Source organism: Ziziphus jujuba, chromosome 4, assembly GCF_031755915.1.
Source record: "Ziziphus jujuba cultivar Dongzao chromosome 4, ASM3175591v1".
NCBI classification, from domain to species: domain Eukaryota; kingdom Viridiplantae; phylum Streptophyta; class Magnoliopsida; order Rosales; family Rhamnaceae; genus Ziziphus; species Ziziphus jujuba.
The window spans coordinates 13,315,398-13,332,456 of NC_083382.1; the positions used below are offsets into that span (position 1 = coordinate 13,315,398).

Sequence of the window (17,059 nt, forward strand, 5' to 3'; positions counted from 1 at the left end):
CGCTCCCCGGGTATCCATTTGGGAATTACCCGAATAAAATATTAATATTTTTGGTTTGTGCACTGTGGTTGTTTAGGTGCACGCGCGAGTAGTGGAGTGGATCCCGAGGAGGATCTTAGTTGATTTGCGCTCTCCAGGTGAGTGACCCACCTTCAAAAATTATTTTGGGCAATTAATTATATTTAATTGGTATTTAAATTGACATTTAAATTTATGCTCATGTGGTGTGGTTTATTGTGGTTTTATTTTGCTTTAATTTATTTATTATACATGAGCAAGGTGTATTTTCGTAGTATTTGTACGTGGTTTTTAAAATTGATTTTCCGGGCATAATTGGGTTAAATATTTTACGAAAATATTTGGTTATATTTTATAAAATATGCCCGCGGTATTTTTATGGTTGCATTTTGTATTTCGAGAAAATTGTGGTTTGTTGTTATCGCTGTTTCGTACCGGGTGATTGGATAAAATATGTGGGATGGTGTTTTGTGAAATTTTGGTATACTTCCCACGGTGGTTTTTGGAAAAACGGTACGGTTGGTTGTTTATGTTTATTTTTAGACGCACTCATACAGTATTGGTGTTCTGGTGTATGGTGTATGGACACGTGGTTTAGCACGCGGTTATTATATGGTTTAGCGTGCGGTTATTACTTCACCCGTGAGTTGCCATTGGACCGTGGGCAGGCAAGGTTATTGTTGCGCACAGCCGCCCCCCTCCTTGGCCGGGTGATGGTTTTTAGCAGTCGGTACTGTCGGGACGCCGAAGTGACCACTGCAGGTTTCTCTCTTTAACCTCCCGCCAGTCGGTGCTCGGGACGCTGGGTATCGGAGGGCATCACCGGTATATGGTGTGGTGCGTCAGGTGTAATTGTCGGTGTAATTGCAAATAATGGTTTAAACCCCAAAGGTGTTCAAAATTTATTTATTATAATTTATTATATTTTTATTATATATTTGGGGTATGTATTTATGTAATTGTTGTTGTTAAATTATTTAATCCCTTGGTTTTTGGGAGGTATGCACATTGGGTTTTGCGAAAAGATTTTAAAAAGGGAACATTTCAAACGGAGCGATTGGTGAGAGTTTTGAGGGAAATCATTATTTTCCAAAGGTTATTATTATTTATTATTAATTGTTGGTATTTGTTCCACTCCTTAATTGTTATTATTTTATTATTATTATTAAAAGGTGTTCCGTAGTTCGGGTTACTCACGGAGATGATTAGCATCTCACACTCTTAAATTCCGTTCCCTTAGGTGCAAGTGGTGGTAGACGTTCTTTCGGAGCGAACCAAGTTTTCCGCTGCTGTTGTGTTTCGAGAAGTTTCTTTGTACTCTTTCATTTCAGTGTATTATTTCTTTTCAGCCTTGTTGTATTTCTGTTGTTTAGCACTTCTTAAAAGCTCTGTATACTATTGGAATACTTCTGTTTTATTTATGCACTGGACTGTTGTTGCTTTAAGAAGTGCTGGAATTTGTGGAATCAGTTTGTAGTTTGTGGGAGGAATAAGGGGATGTTTTTAGAAGTGTGTTTTCAGTGCAGGTAATTTGTGGTAAGTAAATCCCTTAGGGGAGGCTCTGTCGGATTTTCCTTTGGAGGGTCCGGTAGGGTTTTCCTGGGATCAGGGCTGTCTAGGGTTCCGGGGAAGGAATTCTGGACGGGTCCTGACATATTAATTAATTAAATATTTTTTAGTTTATTTTTTATTTTTTTTAAAAGGAAAATTTTACTTTTTAGGAAAACAATGTTTTAAAACCCTCAAGCAGTAAAGGGCCACCTAAATAGTTTCTATAGTTTTTTCCTTGCCACACAAACTTGGCATGATATCTAGACAAATCCATTGGACATGTTTTTTTTAAGTGGCTGTCTATTTTTTTGATATGATAACAAACATTTTAGCAATAAACTGAGCTATTGAAAATGCTTTAAGAGTTTCAAAATCCTCTTCAATAGTGAACGTAGATTATTATTTATGTGGCATAAAAATTAACATTGTATAAGCATCAATGTATAATAAATTTTAAAATTGTTCTTTAATAATAATGTAAATAAAACTATTTATTAAATTGATTAATTAAATTTTTTTTAGTTCTTTTTTTAAAGAATTGAATTTTGAAGAAAAATATTGCTTCTTAGATAATTTTAAAATATCTAACAAACTCTCTGAAAATAGAGGATTATTTAAACATTTTTATTTTTTTCTTATCATAAAAATTTGATAGAATGTTTCGATTTTTCTGAAATTTAAAAAAAAATTAAAAATATTGATACGTTAAATAAATCAACTAATTTAAGATTTTTAAATCATGAAATTGTTTTTTTTTTATATATATTTTTTATATTTTTTTAATAAATTATGTGTAGAAAGAGAAAGTTATGTTTCTTCTTATAGGTGTATTTTCGTTTTGGTTGAGGGCACATTAATTATAAGTTGGTTTAAAAGTAAACCTAATAACAAAACTAAGAAATGAAATTTCATTTTGGTAACTTGTTGACCAATTCAATTTCAATTGGTAGCAACCAGCTACTTATCTGGCAAAGCTATTAAATTTCTCAAAGAAGAAAATGGCGTCCTCTTAATTAATGTCCAACATTGTTTTAATATATTTCTAACTTTTTCATATTATAAAAGTGAATGATATTAAAAAAGGTAAGATTGGTTCAATTAGTAAGCTATAACATAATAGAATTTTAAAAAATATATATATATATATTAGAAATTGATATTTTAATTAATGTTTAGCAACTAGTTATAACACTAACATGATAAACATGAAAAACTCATCAGCACTTGTATTTCAAGTAATACAGGAGTTCTAGTTCTATTACAAAAGACTTTTCAGTTACATGTGTCGTATAAAAAATATACTGTAAAATTGTAAATACTAAGCGAGTAAGTATTATTCATAGTATACTCTTTAAGTTTAAAATGCAGAACTTCATCGCAATATAAGATATTAATGACTAATTAAAAATTCGCTGGCCCGGTGAGAGTATTTTCTTGGGGTCGAAGTTAGCTTTCAGCTGCTGAAAATTTGTCCATTTTGAACCAAAATGTTTTATCCAATCTCCTTGAGTTTCATAGTAGGGAAGATATTGCTTTACCGGTATACCATTCTTTTCACAAAATTCTAATAGTTGTTCATTTACGGTGTCGTATGCTTTCCAATCAAAAATTCTACTTGAATATAGTAGAGCTACGGTGTAGAAAACATCTTCATCTGGTATCACACACGACATTTTATCATCCCACCTACATACAAAAATAAATTAAATTATTATTCAAATTAAGCGTTGAAAAAAAAAAAAAAACTTAATTACCATTAAATATTTATTGTAAAATATTTTAATTGAAAAAAAAAAAAAAAACTTACTTCTCCCTATTCATAGGGTAAACTTTAGCGATTCCCGCGGTAACACTTTCTTTAAGGAAAATGTTTTTGAAAACTCCATAATCAAAATCAGAAATTTGTGATTTTGGTAGAAAGAGATTTAGCCATGGATGAGGAACATCCCAAAGTCCTTGTTTACGAAGGATCAATTCATCGTAATGGACTCTATTAAGGAAATATAGGTATTCAACATCTTTTTCGAAATAAAATCCAGGAACAAAGCTTAATCCTTTTACCAAAGCTTGAAGATCCTATAAATATAAAACCAGAAAACATAGTTTTACACATTAAAAGGACAACACACAGAAAAAGAAGAAAAAAAAAAAAAAAAACTTATATTTATATATGTACCTTGTCCACGCTATGCCGAGTGTTGTCATCATAATATTTGGCTAGTTCTAAGAGGTAGATGATTCCATGTTGAGTAACTAAGGAAACTACTTTGGGTTGGTCGGATTTGGAATAAAAGGAAACATCATAAGGACCCTGTCTCATTAGTAGAAGACCCTCTACATAATTCGCTCCATCTTTTTCTTTTAATGAGATCAACCTTTCTTGGTCTCGTGAGAATGCAGAGAAGTCGGTGTACATCATGTGTACCCACTTAACCTGGATTTATATATTAACACCCAAAAAAAAAAAAAAAAAAATTGTTTCATAAATTGTGAGTTACTTTTTGATAAAGAAAATATGATTGCTTGTAATATAATATTACAATATGATCGATATTGAATTTAATTATAACTTAAAATCATGAGATTTGGTCACTACAAATCAATTGGTCAAAATCCTTAGCATACCCTTTTCGGTGCTGGCTGAAGGGCGATTCTTGCTCTTGTTATTATCCCAAATTGGCCCAAACCTCCAAGAACAGCATAAAATAGCTCAGGAAATTTGTCTTTGGAACACGTCACGAAATCTCCTTTTCCTGTATATCACAACATGTTACGAGACATTGATTCCGATTAAATTATATGTAAGATTTCAAAATCAAATATATAGAATATTAGCTACAATAGCTAGAAATTATTAAGAGAATTAATACAAACCAGTGATAACATCCAATTCATAAACATTGTTGATCTGAGGACCATATCGGAAGGTTTGGCCGCCGATACCAGCATTAGAGAGGGTCCCACCAACGCTCAAGTACAAGTAGTCTGTCCATGTCACTGGAGAGAGACCATACTTAAGGGTCTCATTCAGCACATCAATCCAAAGCTGCTCACCTCCAACATCAGCATAATAAGCATTATAAGAATCACTTTGATTTTGACTTTGCTGTGATGAGATGAAAATCCCAAGCTCATTTTTGTGGTTTATCAAATGTGTCATGTTCACCACAACCCCATTGTGAGTCGTGCATTGTCCTCGAACCGAATGGCCATGCCCTCTAGCCGCTATGCCAAGAGGATGGCTCGAGTTGTAATTGTTGTTCGCAAATAGTATTAAGCTCCTAATATCATCTGTGGATGTTGGATAAAATACTGCAGATGGTTTTGTTTGAACTATGTGACCATAGTCAGTTGAGGCCAAATTGATGGACTGTGAATCGATTCGGAACTTGTTTGAGATATCATGAGGGGGTACAAAGCTAATTGTTTCTGCAGGTTTGGATATTATGGAAATTATGACCAAAATACTGATCATGTAAAACATGTTGGAAGACATCGATATTGTGAGAGGGCTTGTTTGTGACATTGTTTTTGTTGGAGAGTAAGCCGGTTTTTATAAGGAGAAGAGGAAAAGAGAGGCAAGGAAAAGCATTAATGGCATGCATGTATGTGAACATAAGAAACATATATAACATTAAGATCTTTCTAGAAATTACAAAGATATTGCTAAAATTACAAAATACCCTCTTATTTACAAGTCAATATGGCATTGTATACATGCAATTAATATATTCTGTTTCATTTGGATTGCTCAAATGTGCAATGTTTTAATGTCATTTCTATATCGTAAACAAATGATTATATAAGAAGTTTGACTACAAAATTTTTCAAATGTCATGTGCATAGAGAGAAACGTCCAATTCAGCTATGTTTCCAAACCTATTCGAGCCTCGTACAATTAATTAATCACTTTCCTCTTCTACCCATTCATTCGTTTTGTTGTAGAAAGAAAAAACTCAGTATTGCTTTCATCACACCAATCCTATCCATTTATATATTGACCAAAAAAAAAAAAAAAAAGAAAAAAGAAAAAAGTTATCCCTTTATATCCTATCCATATACATACCAACATCACGATTAGGGAAAACACGCTATTCATGTGATGGAATTTGCTTACACGCATCAGCATGAAACTTCAAGCCTTTTAGTTTCAAAAGAATAACAAAATTTTTATTTATCTATTTCTATTTTCATGTAAATCTGGTCCCACATTGACTTGGATTTGGGGATTTCAAGAGTATAAATGAATTGAATTAGGACATTCTGTCCTTCTTCTTCTTCTTCTTCTTCTTTTTTATTATTTTATTATTTTATTATTTTATTATTTTTAAATTTCAACTATTAATTGTCATTCCAATAGATAATATAACACCATTTTTTAATAATAAAAAAAACACAAAAAACATAATTAAACTCAAAGTAAACATGTGCTAATATCCATTTCAAGTATTAGAAAAAACGAGCAAAAAATCTAAATCCACATTCACTAGATTTGAGGATCTTAAGAGTATAAACAAAATGAATTAGGATCTTTTGTTTATATTTTTCCATATTGACTAGGTTTGATTTTAAATTTCATAAGTTGATTGTCAATTCAATATATCATATCAAACCATTTTATCAACATAAAAATAAAATAAAATAAAAGATACATAAATTCATAGGCTTGACCTAAAGTAGAACCATTGAAATTTTTATATAGATTTTCTTTTATTTTCTTATGATTATTATTTTTTAGTAATAATTATATAGATTTATCATTAATATTTAATAAAGTCGTGCATCATTTCTATGGCTATTAACTGCCTTTATTTTGATAATTATATGTATGAATACCATAAGTTTTGTTACTTGTCACCACTAACATATTTTGGTTGCATACGCATAGTCTCTAGATTTGCAAAATTTAAAAAATGGGGGAATTATGGGTTCTTTCATCACTGAAAGTTTAAAACACCAATAAATGAAGTTGTATCATAAGATTATGACAATAATGCTCTCGACGAATTATTATTATTATTTTCTGGTGAAATCTCTCAATGAGTTGTTAGACCTTAATATAGTAGCCACTGAAACAACTATTCATCTCTCTCTCTCTCTCTCTCTCTCTCTCTCTCTCTCTCTCTCTCTCTCTCTCTCTCTCTCTCTCTCTCTTTTTAAGGGGTAATACTATGATTACCAAAAAGTCTACTAACATAATTATTAAGACGATATAACAAGGTTATTTTATTTGTTGACAAATTAATATAATCTAAAATTTTGTTTAGGAAATGTCAAAATTTGAGGAAAATCGATTTCTGTGATTTAAATTTTTTGGGGAATTAGTTTATTGGAATAAATTTTTTTCTTATTATGTCTGGTAAAAAATAAAAAAAAATAAAGATTTGTAAGTAGTTAAATTTAATATTATATAATAAATTAAGAATAAATTTGTATTTTAAAAAATCTTAAAACTATTTTCTTTAGTATTTTGAAATTGACACATTCACAAGTAGCAATAACTTTTTCATATATTTTTTGAATCCATACTTTTACACTTCAAAATAAATATCCAAACATAGGAAAATTATCATTTTTCCAAGAAATTAGATTTCCACTAATTTTATTATTATCTAAACACATTCTAAATACGAATAAGTTAACTTTTTAAGTGATAATTGTAACTAAATACAAGTCGATATTTTAAAAAAAAAACATACAAGCCAATTAAATAATGATACTTTATAACTTAATAAATATTTTTGTAGATTTATTGATATTTTAGCATTATTATTTTTATATAATAATTCTAATACTTAGAAATTAAGACTATGATTAATTGTTAGCTATATATTAGATTTAAATATTCATATATAGGTCTCAACTATCATGTACAAATTTGGTTTCTTTATATATCTTTGTAGTAATGCTATATAAACCAAAATATTTATCAAATTCATTTACAAAATGGCACGTATTAATATATTATTAGTTGATATATTTATGAATCTAATTATAAATAAATGAACCTTTAAAATGAATAAGTAAATTAAAAGAATAAACCAATTAAATATAAATAATGTTAAAGATACCAAATAGTCTACCATGATGTTTATCAAGTGATGAAGTGTCATATAATATTGACTTATATTTAGTTATACTTATCATTAAAAGATTCATTTATACATATTTAGATTAAAAGATTCATTTATACATATTTAGGTTATATTAAATTCTCATTTAATAATTAAGTCATTTTATCACGTCCATCCACCTAAATAAGTTGATAGACTAGTTGTTACATCGAATATTACCCTCAAATCTTATCACATTATTCACTATATTATTTGGTAAATATTTTAATAATTCTAGCATTATTGTTTTGATATTTTGACATTGCATTTCTTTTTCATGAATACTATACCTTATTTAAAAATATTCTCTTCTTATCATTATGATATTATATATACAAATTGATTATTTTATGAAAATAATTTTATTATGTATATATATATATTTAATTTTAATGCATAAAAGAAAATTAACACTATTTAATTTAATTGATAATAGAATAGTTATCTATTTAATATAAGATGATTTTGTGCGAAAGCCTCTAGGTCCTGAATTCAACCAGGCCTTGTTAGATATCCATCCCTCGTTAGTTTAGAATATTTATTGTAACTCCTGACATAAAAAAAAAAAAAAAAAAAAAAAAAAAGAAGGTGCAAGGTTTTGTCGAGGCCATATTTACAGGCATATTCAAATATGAGAAAATAATGCAAAATGCTAGTTCTCATAACTACATTTCAAAGGACATGTGAAAAGATTTTTGTTCTCGACCTTCCAACTCATGAAGGGAAATAATCAACAAAACAACAATTAATACAAATTCACCCTAGTTGTTTTCTTTAATTTTTTATTTATGTTGCAGCAAAGTTTTTGCATGGGACAAATCTTGCTCTTAGGTCCATACACACTGTCAATCAGCCTTCGAGATCAGCCAAGACAAAAAAGAATAAGCGTCTTATTAGTTATATACCCCATCGATCTCTTGGCTAGGGAATCGATGCGTGTTGGGGCTCCTCAAGGATACCCTAATCCCTAAGTTACCCTAACCATGTAGCACCTGTCAAAAAGTTGGGCTGTTTGGTCTTTCAGTAATGTTAGAAAATACTAATAATTTATACTAAAAAGGATACCAAGATGAGGAATAATTTAATGTGACATTTAATTTAAAAATTTACATCGTTGCCATGTCATTATTAACAAAATAATTTATTTTTAATATTTCTAGATATCTTGTTAGATTTTTTAAAAAAAATATAAAAACAGGAATAGATATTGCATTTAGGACTCCACATCTCACGAACAACCATCGCCAGAAGCAAAAGGCTTCGCTGCACTGTTGCCACTACTCCACCCACCAGCCTCCTCTTTACCCATAAACTACATGCTTCAGCCACAACTCCACCCGCCAGCCTCCTCTCTACCCATAAACTACATGCTTCAGTCTTTTTCTTCTTCTTCTTCACTGCAGGTAAGCCATATTTCTTTATTCTTTTCTTCCCTGTTGTTATGTCAGTTTAGCTTATTGGATTATCAACACCTAATTAACGTCCATAACTCTCAGACCAATCAACCAATCCTCTTGTGTGGTTTTAGAAGGAAATGATGATCTTCAAATTGATGTTTTTTTATTATATATATATATATATATATAAAATTTTGATGAGAATATGTCTGAACCGATTTCTTTTCTGTAATGGATATATTTTGTTGGTTTGCTTTTTCTTTTTCAGTGCAAGAGAAAGAGACTGATTTGAGGTTTAATAGGTTTTGCACACATTTAGTAATCACAATACAACAAATTGAGAGAGAAGATAATGAACACGCTCTGAAAAAAAAAAAAAAAATACCAAAAATATTGGGTTCATTACTGTTGCTGCACTTTTGAAGAACTTTACCTTGCGGAACTTCTTCCAGTTGCTGCTGCAGTTAACAAGCTTATCACCATTTTTTTTAGTTTTTAAGTTGTGGCCAGTAGAGAGGAGGTTGGTGTGTGGAGGTATGGCGACAATGCACAAAAGCCTTCAGCTTCCGACGATGGCTATTCTTGAGATGGAGACCCCTAAAAGCAATATCTATTCATGTTTTTCTTTTTTCTTTTTTCTTTTTTTAAAAATTTAATTTAATAGGATATCTAATAAAATATTAAGAATGAATAATTTTATTAATAAATCAGTATTAACATGGTAATGATGTGGATTTTTTAACTGAATGTCATATTAGATTCCATCTCATTTTGGTATTCTTCTTGATACAAATTGTTGATATCCCTAGCATTATTTTTGATTTTTTTATGATAAATGAATGATATTTTAGAAATTTAAAATTGTTTATCATGATTACCAAGGAATCAGAATTTCTAAAACAGTTCTCAACCTGCGTTCAAATTAGCTTTCTGGTCATCAAAATTATTTAATAAACAAATTGAAAGCAATTTTACCAAAAACCAATTGACTTCTAAAATTGTGCTAGAATTGAATGTAAACTCTATCGACTTAATCCCAAACAGGGCTTGACTCCTTTCATACATATGCTGTCCTTCATGGCACAGCAATTCCTACCTTGCATACTTAAAGCCCATCTAGGCCTGACGAATGCGGGCCTCAGTTATCCTGAGAGGCCCGTATCGGCTTAAATCCAAGGTTACATCTCCCTGGTTTCGTTATTTGGGCTTATGAATTTTCAGGCTTTTAGGGGATCTCAAAAGGTGCCCTGCAATTTTTGTTAGAAAAATTTGATTTACATAAGCATCTCATTTTCTATCTTAAACTGAATTGTTTCGTTTTATTTGTTTACGTACTTATAAAAAGGAGATCAAGAAAGAGATGAAAGGGTAAATGGACAAGAGTGGTAAATTGCACGCAGCATACTTTCAATTTGTTTTTATTTTTTAGACCTAAATTGGATAATTTATAATATTAAAAAATATAATCCATATTATAAAGTTCCAAAATATAAACTAATTATGCATAAGAGAATTAGGAGACAATAAATCAAATTATAGAGTAATAATAAATCTTTAGAAAAATGATACTTTAATAAAAACTTGGCATTTATTTAAAAAAAAGAAGGTAAAAACGACATCAATTACTTTAAATTGCAAAGCTTATTATGATGTAAGGAAATTCTGAAACAGAAGAAGTATAAAAGCAAATAAATAAACTACTATTAGTTAACAATTTTCAATTTCCATCAATATATGATCAATCAATGGCTCAATAAAAACATCAATATCATTGCCAAAGTTTCAAGACCTTCATCCCAAAAGTGGTTCAAATTATCATCCAATGGCTCTATAAAAACATCCATATCATTACCATGTGTTTTGGTCCAAAATTTTCGAGTCAACACAAAAAATAAAAGTAAATTTTACGTTTAGAAAATCAAAATAATCTCCTAGTAAGGACCATTATAACATGGAAAGGTTTTAATGGTATCAATATCAAGCTTCCCATTAACATCCAAATTGAGAAAGTCTTGGTATCTTTTAACTGCCGTCTCCAAAACGACGTCGGAGTGGTTGTTGTTGAAGCATGTGGCATGGTATTCATGGTCCTTTAGGTATTCAAACGCATAGAGACAGTACCTTAGCTCATGGAAGCCAAAGGTGGTTTGACCTTTGCTTATTTCCCTCAAGGCTAAAACAATCCTAATGGATTTGAGTGTAATATGGGTCCAAATTGAATGAATGAGTTACAAGAGGTAGTTGTATAACAAGGATTATCACATGCAAAGCTCTCAAAAGACCTTAATTCGGTAGCCACTGAAACAACTTAGTAAGTCATCAGAACCAAGGTTGGTTCTTTATGTTACTTCTATATAGCCACATAGGATTTAACCCACTATAACACAACGAACATAATTATAATCCTGCTGCATTTCTTTTTCATGACCACCCTATTAATAAAATTCCTCTTTTATGATTATGATACTACTACAAAATACTACTACTCATCATTTGTTGGGTAATTTCATTATATTTATATTAATTCTAGTTCTAATACATAAAAAGGAATCGTCAGCACTGTTTAATTAACGATGGAATGGTTTTCAATTTAAAAAAAGGATTGATTTCCCAAATCCAATACTTTTAGTCCAAATCGGGACTGTTTACTTTTCATTTCAGCGGTTGAACAACAGAAAATGATTGATCTAAAAAAAATAAAAATAAAAAATTATAAGAAAAATGTAAAGAAAATGAGAAACTCATATGTAGGGGTGACTTGAAATATTGCCATGAATGGTTCACTAAAATTCTTTGCCATGAAACAAATCTCAAAAAAGGGTGTAACACTTGATCGGTCTGAAAGAAAGAAAGTGAAAGACCACTCATAATGATATAATAGATCATACTGACATTAGAATGACCTGCGATTCCGACAGAGCTCCATAACATCAAAAAATCTATTTCTAAATTTTATAACAATCCCAGCTCCTTTCTTTTACCACTATAAAATTCTTCACAATTCATCCTTGCTTGTGTTATCTTCTCCCATTAGTTCTTCAAGGGAGAATTCATCCTCTTCAATGATCTCTCCGTCTTTACCATCCCATGGTTCTGTCTTCACAATCTTCGGAACTCCTTCTAGAGGCAAGTTTCCTTTGCCTCCACGCCCAGCTTCCTTTACAAATTCTCTGAGAAAACCCCCACACTACGTTAATTCTTTCATTCATTCTGATGATGAAAATCAAGATTTCAAGTGAAAATAGATGACTTACATAATCTGATCGAGCTCGAAAGCACTCTTAAGTGGGGCATAAGCACCTTTCTTCACATTCAGGGCTACCAATGCCGGATATCCATACCCACCAACACCTACACGGTTTTCAAGGTCTGGTTGCTTACCAGCAGCCGCCCAGACATAGCTGCAAAACAGAAAAGAAAAAGGAAAATGAAACCAACTCAGCAGAGGAATTTTTGAGAAGGGGGAGGGGATGGCATGTTAGTTAAGAAATCTCAGGAACTTGCCTGTAGGGACTTCGTTTGAACTTCTCCGCAACTGATAGTAATTGTTGAATGTACTTGTTCCTCCCTTCTGCTTTGGAGTCCAAAATGTCAGGGAGGAAAGCCACAAAGCAGATAGCAGCCGAACCACACTTGTCTTCCATGACATCCTACAAAGAAAAAATAAAAGCTTTATGGTACCCGGGCTAATTATTTGACAAAGATTAAAATATTGATAGAAAGCTAAGAGCTTACATGGCTAGTCAGTTCAGTCACTTCAGGAGGTGCAACATTTGTATCCAGCTGTTCAAGAGCAAATGATTCAATTGCTGAAGCAGTCCTTGCACCCTCATATGGGATAGGGGTATCTTTGTCAGCACCAAATACCAAAATGGTGGGGAACCCTTGAACATTGAACCTGCTCATCAAAGACTGAAACGAGCACCCAGTTAGAATAAGATGATTCCAGAATGAAGCTATGCATATTCATCAGTATGCACATCCACATCATAGGTCAAACCAATAAGTAATGGGAAATAAAAGAGAATAAAAACAAGTAAAAAAATCAAGAAACTGATGAATTTCTCAAGACTTCATCAATATTACATCAACAATATGTCTCATATCCATGGCATTTAATCAAAATAAACATTCTATTGGCGATTGAATATAAAAATGTGATAGTACCTAAAAACAAGACAATAAGAACAAGAATAATATAAGAAAATGCTACACATTGGAGATAGAAATATAAACTAACTTATATGGAGGAACCAGCATGACAGATCTGCAATGAATCTACGTATCTGAATTGGAAGTAATGCAAGAAATGATAGACAGAAGTTAAAGATCAACCAACTATATCTACTTACTTGTGAAACAACCTAAAAGCAAACTTATGGAGAAGAATAATTTAGACACCATTCCAGGATCCAGATCCCATGACAACAACAGATGAAGGTGGGCAAGGATTGGGAAGAAGGGGGGAGGGACATTGAGGGTTTGAACTAAAATGGATTCAGGTTTTGGGTTTCACCTAAAACTGAAAGGGAGACAATTAGCTCCCCATACGCTTCTCAAAACTTACTCTGGAGTCAATCACCTGTCCCAAACCACACCCTCATAAAAAAAAGTAACAAAAGCATACTACTGATTTGCATCCCATGTTGGTTACTTAAAATCCAAATTTACCTTCTCTGCGTCACAGTCAACATGACCCAACTTGACCTTCCCCTTTAAGCTATTAGCAGCCTTCTTCCACTCAGGTGCCAACTTTTTGCAGTGTCCACACCTTCAAAAAAGAAAATTGGATAAGATTATGATGACAATTTGCTATAACCACTGCAACTTATGCACATGTTTTAGACTGGTGGACCAATTAACATAAAGCTCATAAAGATCTAAGAATCAAAAGGCACTTACCAAGGTGCAAAGAACTCCACAACCCAAAGGTCTTTACTTTTAAGCACCAGTTCATCAAAATTGCGGGAGTTTAATTCTATTGAAGCACTAGGTTCGGATTTTTCACTTGATCCTCCTGTTGCTTTTCCACTCAAGCGTTCCTTCAAAAGCGCCTTTATCTAAAAAGGACAGACAGAACAGTTAGCATATACATGTTTTCCAATGCAAGTTTATATATAAAGGAATAAGCAACTCACAAGCCATATGCACAAGCCACATGAATTTTGTAGCTATCTTTTGTCATTTTTATATAGTTATATTCATAGAAGAAATAATAAATAGTCAATTCGAGTGAAGCTACTGTTCTTGCCTTCTAGCCTCAGAAGTGGGACCTTAATGTGGAGATGACAGAATAGACTTGCCAAGAATGGGAGATGATAGTTCTGGTGAAATCAACTAATTGCCATGCACAACGAATTGATTATTTACACCTTTCGATGCACAGAAAATGTATGAACAAGTTCTAAGGTTATTTTTACATTAATTATAAACTCCATATTATGACATGAGTTTCTTTTCGTAAAAACAAAAAGCCATTTTAGATTCTGTTTCCAATCCATCCAATACTACCAGTAAAGAAATTTCTTAGATGACTGAAAAAATTCCAAAGAATTTGAACAGGAGATTAAAACAAACCTGTTGGAGAGCAAATTCTGCAATGGGTTTGACATCTCTCGCTCCTTGATAGTCTACAGGAGCTTTTCCAGGTGCAAACACCTTGATTGTTGGAAATCCTCTAATCCCATATTCCTGTAAAGTAATTAATACGCCAATAACCAAGTAGTTCTCGTAAGCAACTAGAAGTTATAAATCAGAAAAGCTTCAGATTCTGTAATGAAGCTCGTAAGACTGGGAAAGTTAGCTTTTGGAAGAATGGAAACTGTCAAAAAGTTCACTTCTCCTCCTAAATTAAGAGTAAAAAATTGCTGTCCGCAGAATAAAAACCTGAGCAAGGGCCTTGTGTTCATCAGCATCAAGAGCTGCCACAGTAGCCACACCCTTCAAGACGGTAGCTGCCTTCTCCCATATAGGTGTTAATGCTTGACAATGTCCACACCAAGGTGCAAAGAACTCAACCAAAACAACTCCATTTGAGTTCAGAACCTGTCATCATTCAAAGGTTTAAGTTCAAAGTAATATGAGTCAGATTCTGGCCTTCTCTATAAAATTATGGTTTGCCAACAAATGATAAAGATTAACCTTTTCTATAACATATGATATCCAACAGTGCCAATTTCGAACCAAAGATCTAAATATTCGAATAAATTCATTAACAAAAATGAAAATGACATTCAAATATACTCCCTCAGTGCAACAAACAAATCCATATACACGTAATAAGTGCTAAACTACTGTAAAGAACAACTTATATGAAAGATAATGAGGAGAAAAAAAAAATTGAATTAATATGTTGCTTGAAAATGAATTCTCAAATCACTAAGGTGGTTGAGGTTTTTGATTAAAAGAAAAATTCCTTTAGAACATAAACCCAGCTGACCATGTGCTCAACTACGAAACAAAGAACATCAAAACAAAAGCTTATTATCATTATACAATGTTCTGCTACAAAATCGACTTGCCTATCGATACCCAAAATCCCCTAAAACTGAAAAGCAATATACAATATCCTAAAAGTAATTAGCGAAATATATACATAAATCCAATAGATTCCGCTAATACATGGTAATATTCGTTAATAATTAAATTTAATAGCAATTTTCCATTGCTTTTCAGAGCAAAACATCAAACACCAATAGCTTGTTTTTGGTTTCAAAAAGCACCATAAATACTTCCGAAAAGAAAACTGATCAGTACCCAGCTACACTTTCGCCAAAAAGATTGAAAATTTCTAATAAGCAACACGGAATATCGAAGAATTCGAAAATAGGCATGCTACAGATACTGCCATAGCTACCGAAAATTGTACCTTGGACTTGAAGTTGGACGCAGTTAGCTGAATTACGGGTGACGATGGTCCGTACAGAGCGTCACATATATTGAAGACGAAGAAAAGTGTGAATAAGACTGAAGTGGCTTTGAACAACGACGACCGGGATCGATCTCCGCTCATTCTCTCTGTTTCTTGCTCGCTCGCTCGCTCGCTCTCTGAGATTTACTCTCTCTCTGATTCTGATCAGAACAGAAAACCTTTCGACGCCGAGGTCGAGTATATTGAGCACGACGGGAGCTACGTGTGCGGCCCAATCACAATCTTACACGTCGGACGGCCAAAAGTTCATTGGAGTCGTTGGATTTTGATTGGTTTTTAAGAGTAAGGATTGGGAAATTGAATTTCTTGACCCTTTAATTTCTTTTTTTCTTTTTCTTTCAAGGAAAGCCCTTAATTTCTTTTCTTTTCTTTTTCTTTTTTTATAATTATAAAGCCCTTAAATGGACTACATAGATTAACATTTATTTTCATGGCTGTTCATAAGACCTTGAGTGTCATATATAACAAAATAGATAAAAATAACTAAATAAAATTTTATTTCTATATTTATCATCAACAATAAATTACACAAACTCCTTTTTTAATTTCAAAATTTTTCATATAAACATCTTCATTTTCTTTATAAAAAAAATTGCACATATTTTCATTGTAATTTCAATTTTCTTAGTCAATTTTTAAAATAACATGGCCAATATGGTTACTTTTTTATAATGACAAAAATACCCTAAACTATTAAATATGAAAAGTAGCAAAATAAATTATTCCATCTCTTATTTTATAAATAAATTTGTTTTTCGAAAATTTGAAATAAAGTGTTTGAACAAAAATAATATATAATTTGTTTATTTTGAGATCACAGTATCTTTAATCACCTTGTGCCATTGTAGATAGGGGTGGGCACGGATTGGGTTGGTTCGGTTTTGGACCGAAATACAACCCAATCCATACATATCGGTTTTTCTAATTTACAATCCAAACCAAACCATTGAAGTATTAAATCCAAACCAAACCAAACCATTTATGATCGGTTTGGTTTGGATTGGTTGATCGGTTTGAAACTTACTAATTTATAAATATATAATACAAAT

General features: G+C 31.8%; 2 protein-coding genes across 2 annotated transcripts; both read right to left on the minus strand.

The window, feature by feature from the left end:
* Nucleotides 1–2,966: 2,966 nt before the first annotated feature.
* On the minus strand, nt 2,967–5,065 carry LOC125422040 (cytokinin dehydrogenase 2). Its single transcript, XM_048472486.1, has 5 exons — nt 4,444–5,065; nt 4,195–4,322; nt 3,746–4,003; nt 3,377–3,645; nt 2,967–3,255 (listed from the first exon to the last, which is right to left on the minus strand). The coding sequence occupies exons 1-5, from the start codon at nt 5,063–5,065 to the stop codon at nt 2,967–2,969; spliced, it is 1,566 nt and encodes a 521-aa protein (XP_048328443.1).
* A 6,738-nt stretch (nt 5,066–11,803) lies between these two features.
* LOC107417317 (protein disulfide isomerase-like 2-3) lies at nt 11,804–16,253 on the minus strand. The gene is made up of 9 exons (XM_016025930.4): nt 15,948–16,253; nt 14,966–15,124; nt 14,657–14,770; nt 13,982–14,139; nt 13,751–13,850; nt 12,815–12,991; nt 12,584–12,729; nt 12,334–12,480; nt 11,804–12,249 (listed from the first exon to the last, which is right to left on the minus strand). The coding sequence occupies exons 1-9, from the start codon at nt 16,089–16,091 to the stop codon at nt 12,075–12,077; spliced, it is 1,320 nt and encodes a 439-aa protein (XP_015881416.2). The 5' UTR covers nt 16,092–16,253; the 3' UTR covers nt 11,804–12,074.
* Nucleotides 16,254–17,059: the final 806 nt, after the last annotated feature.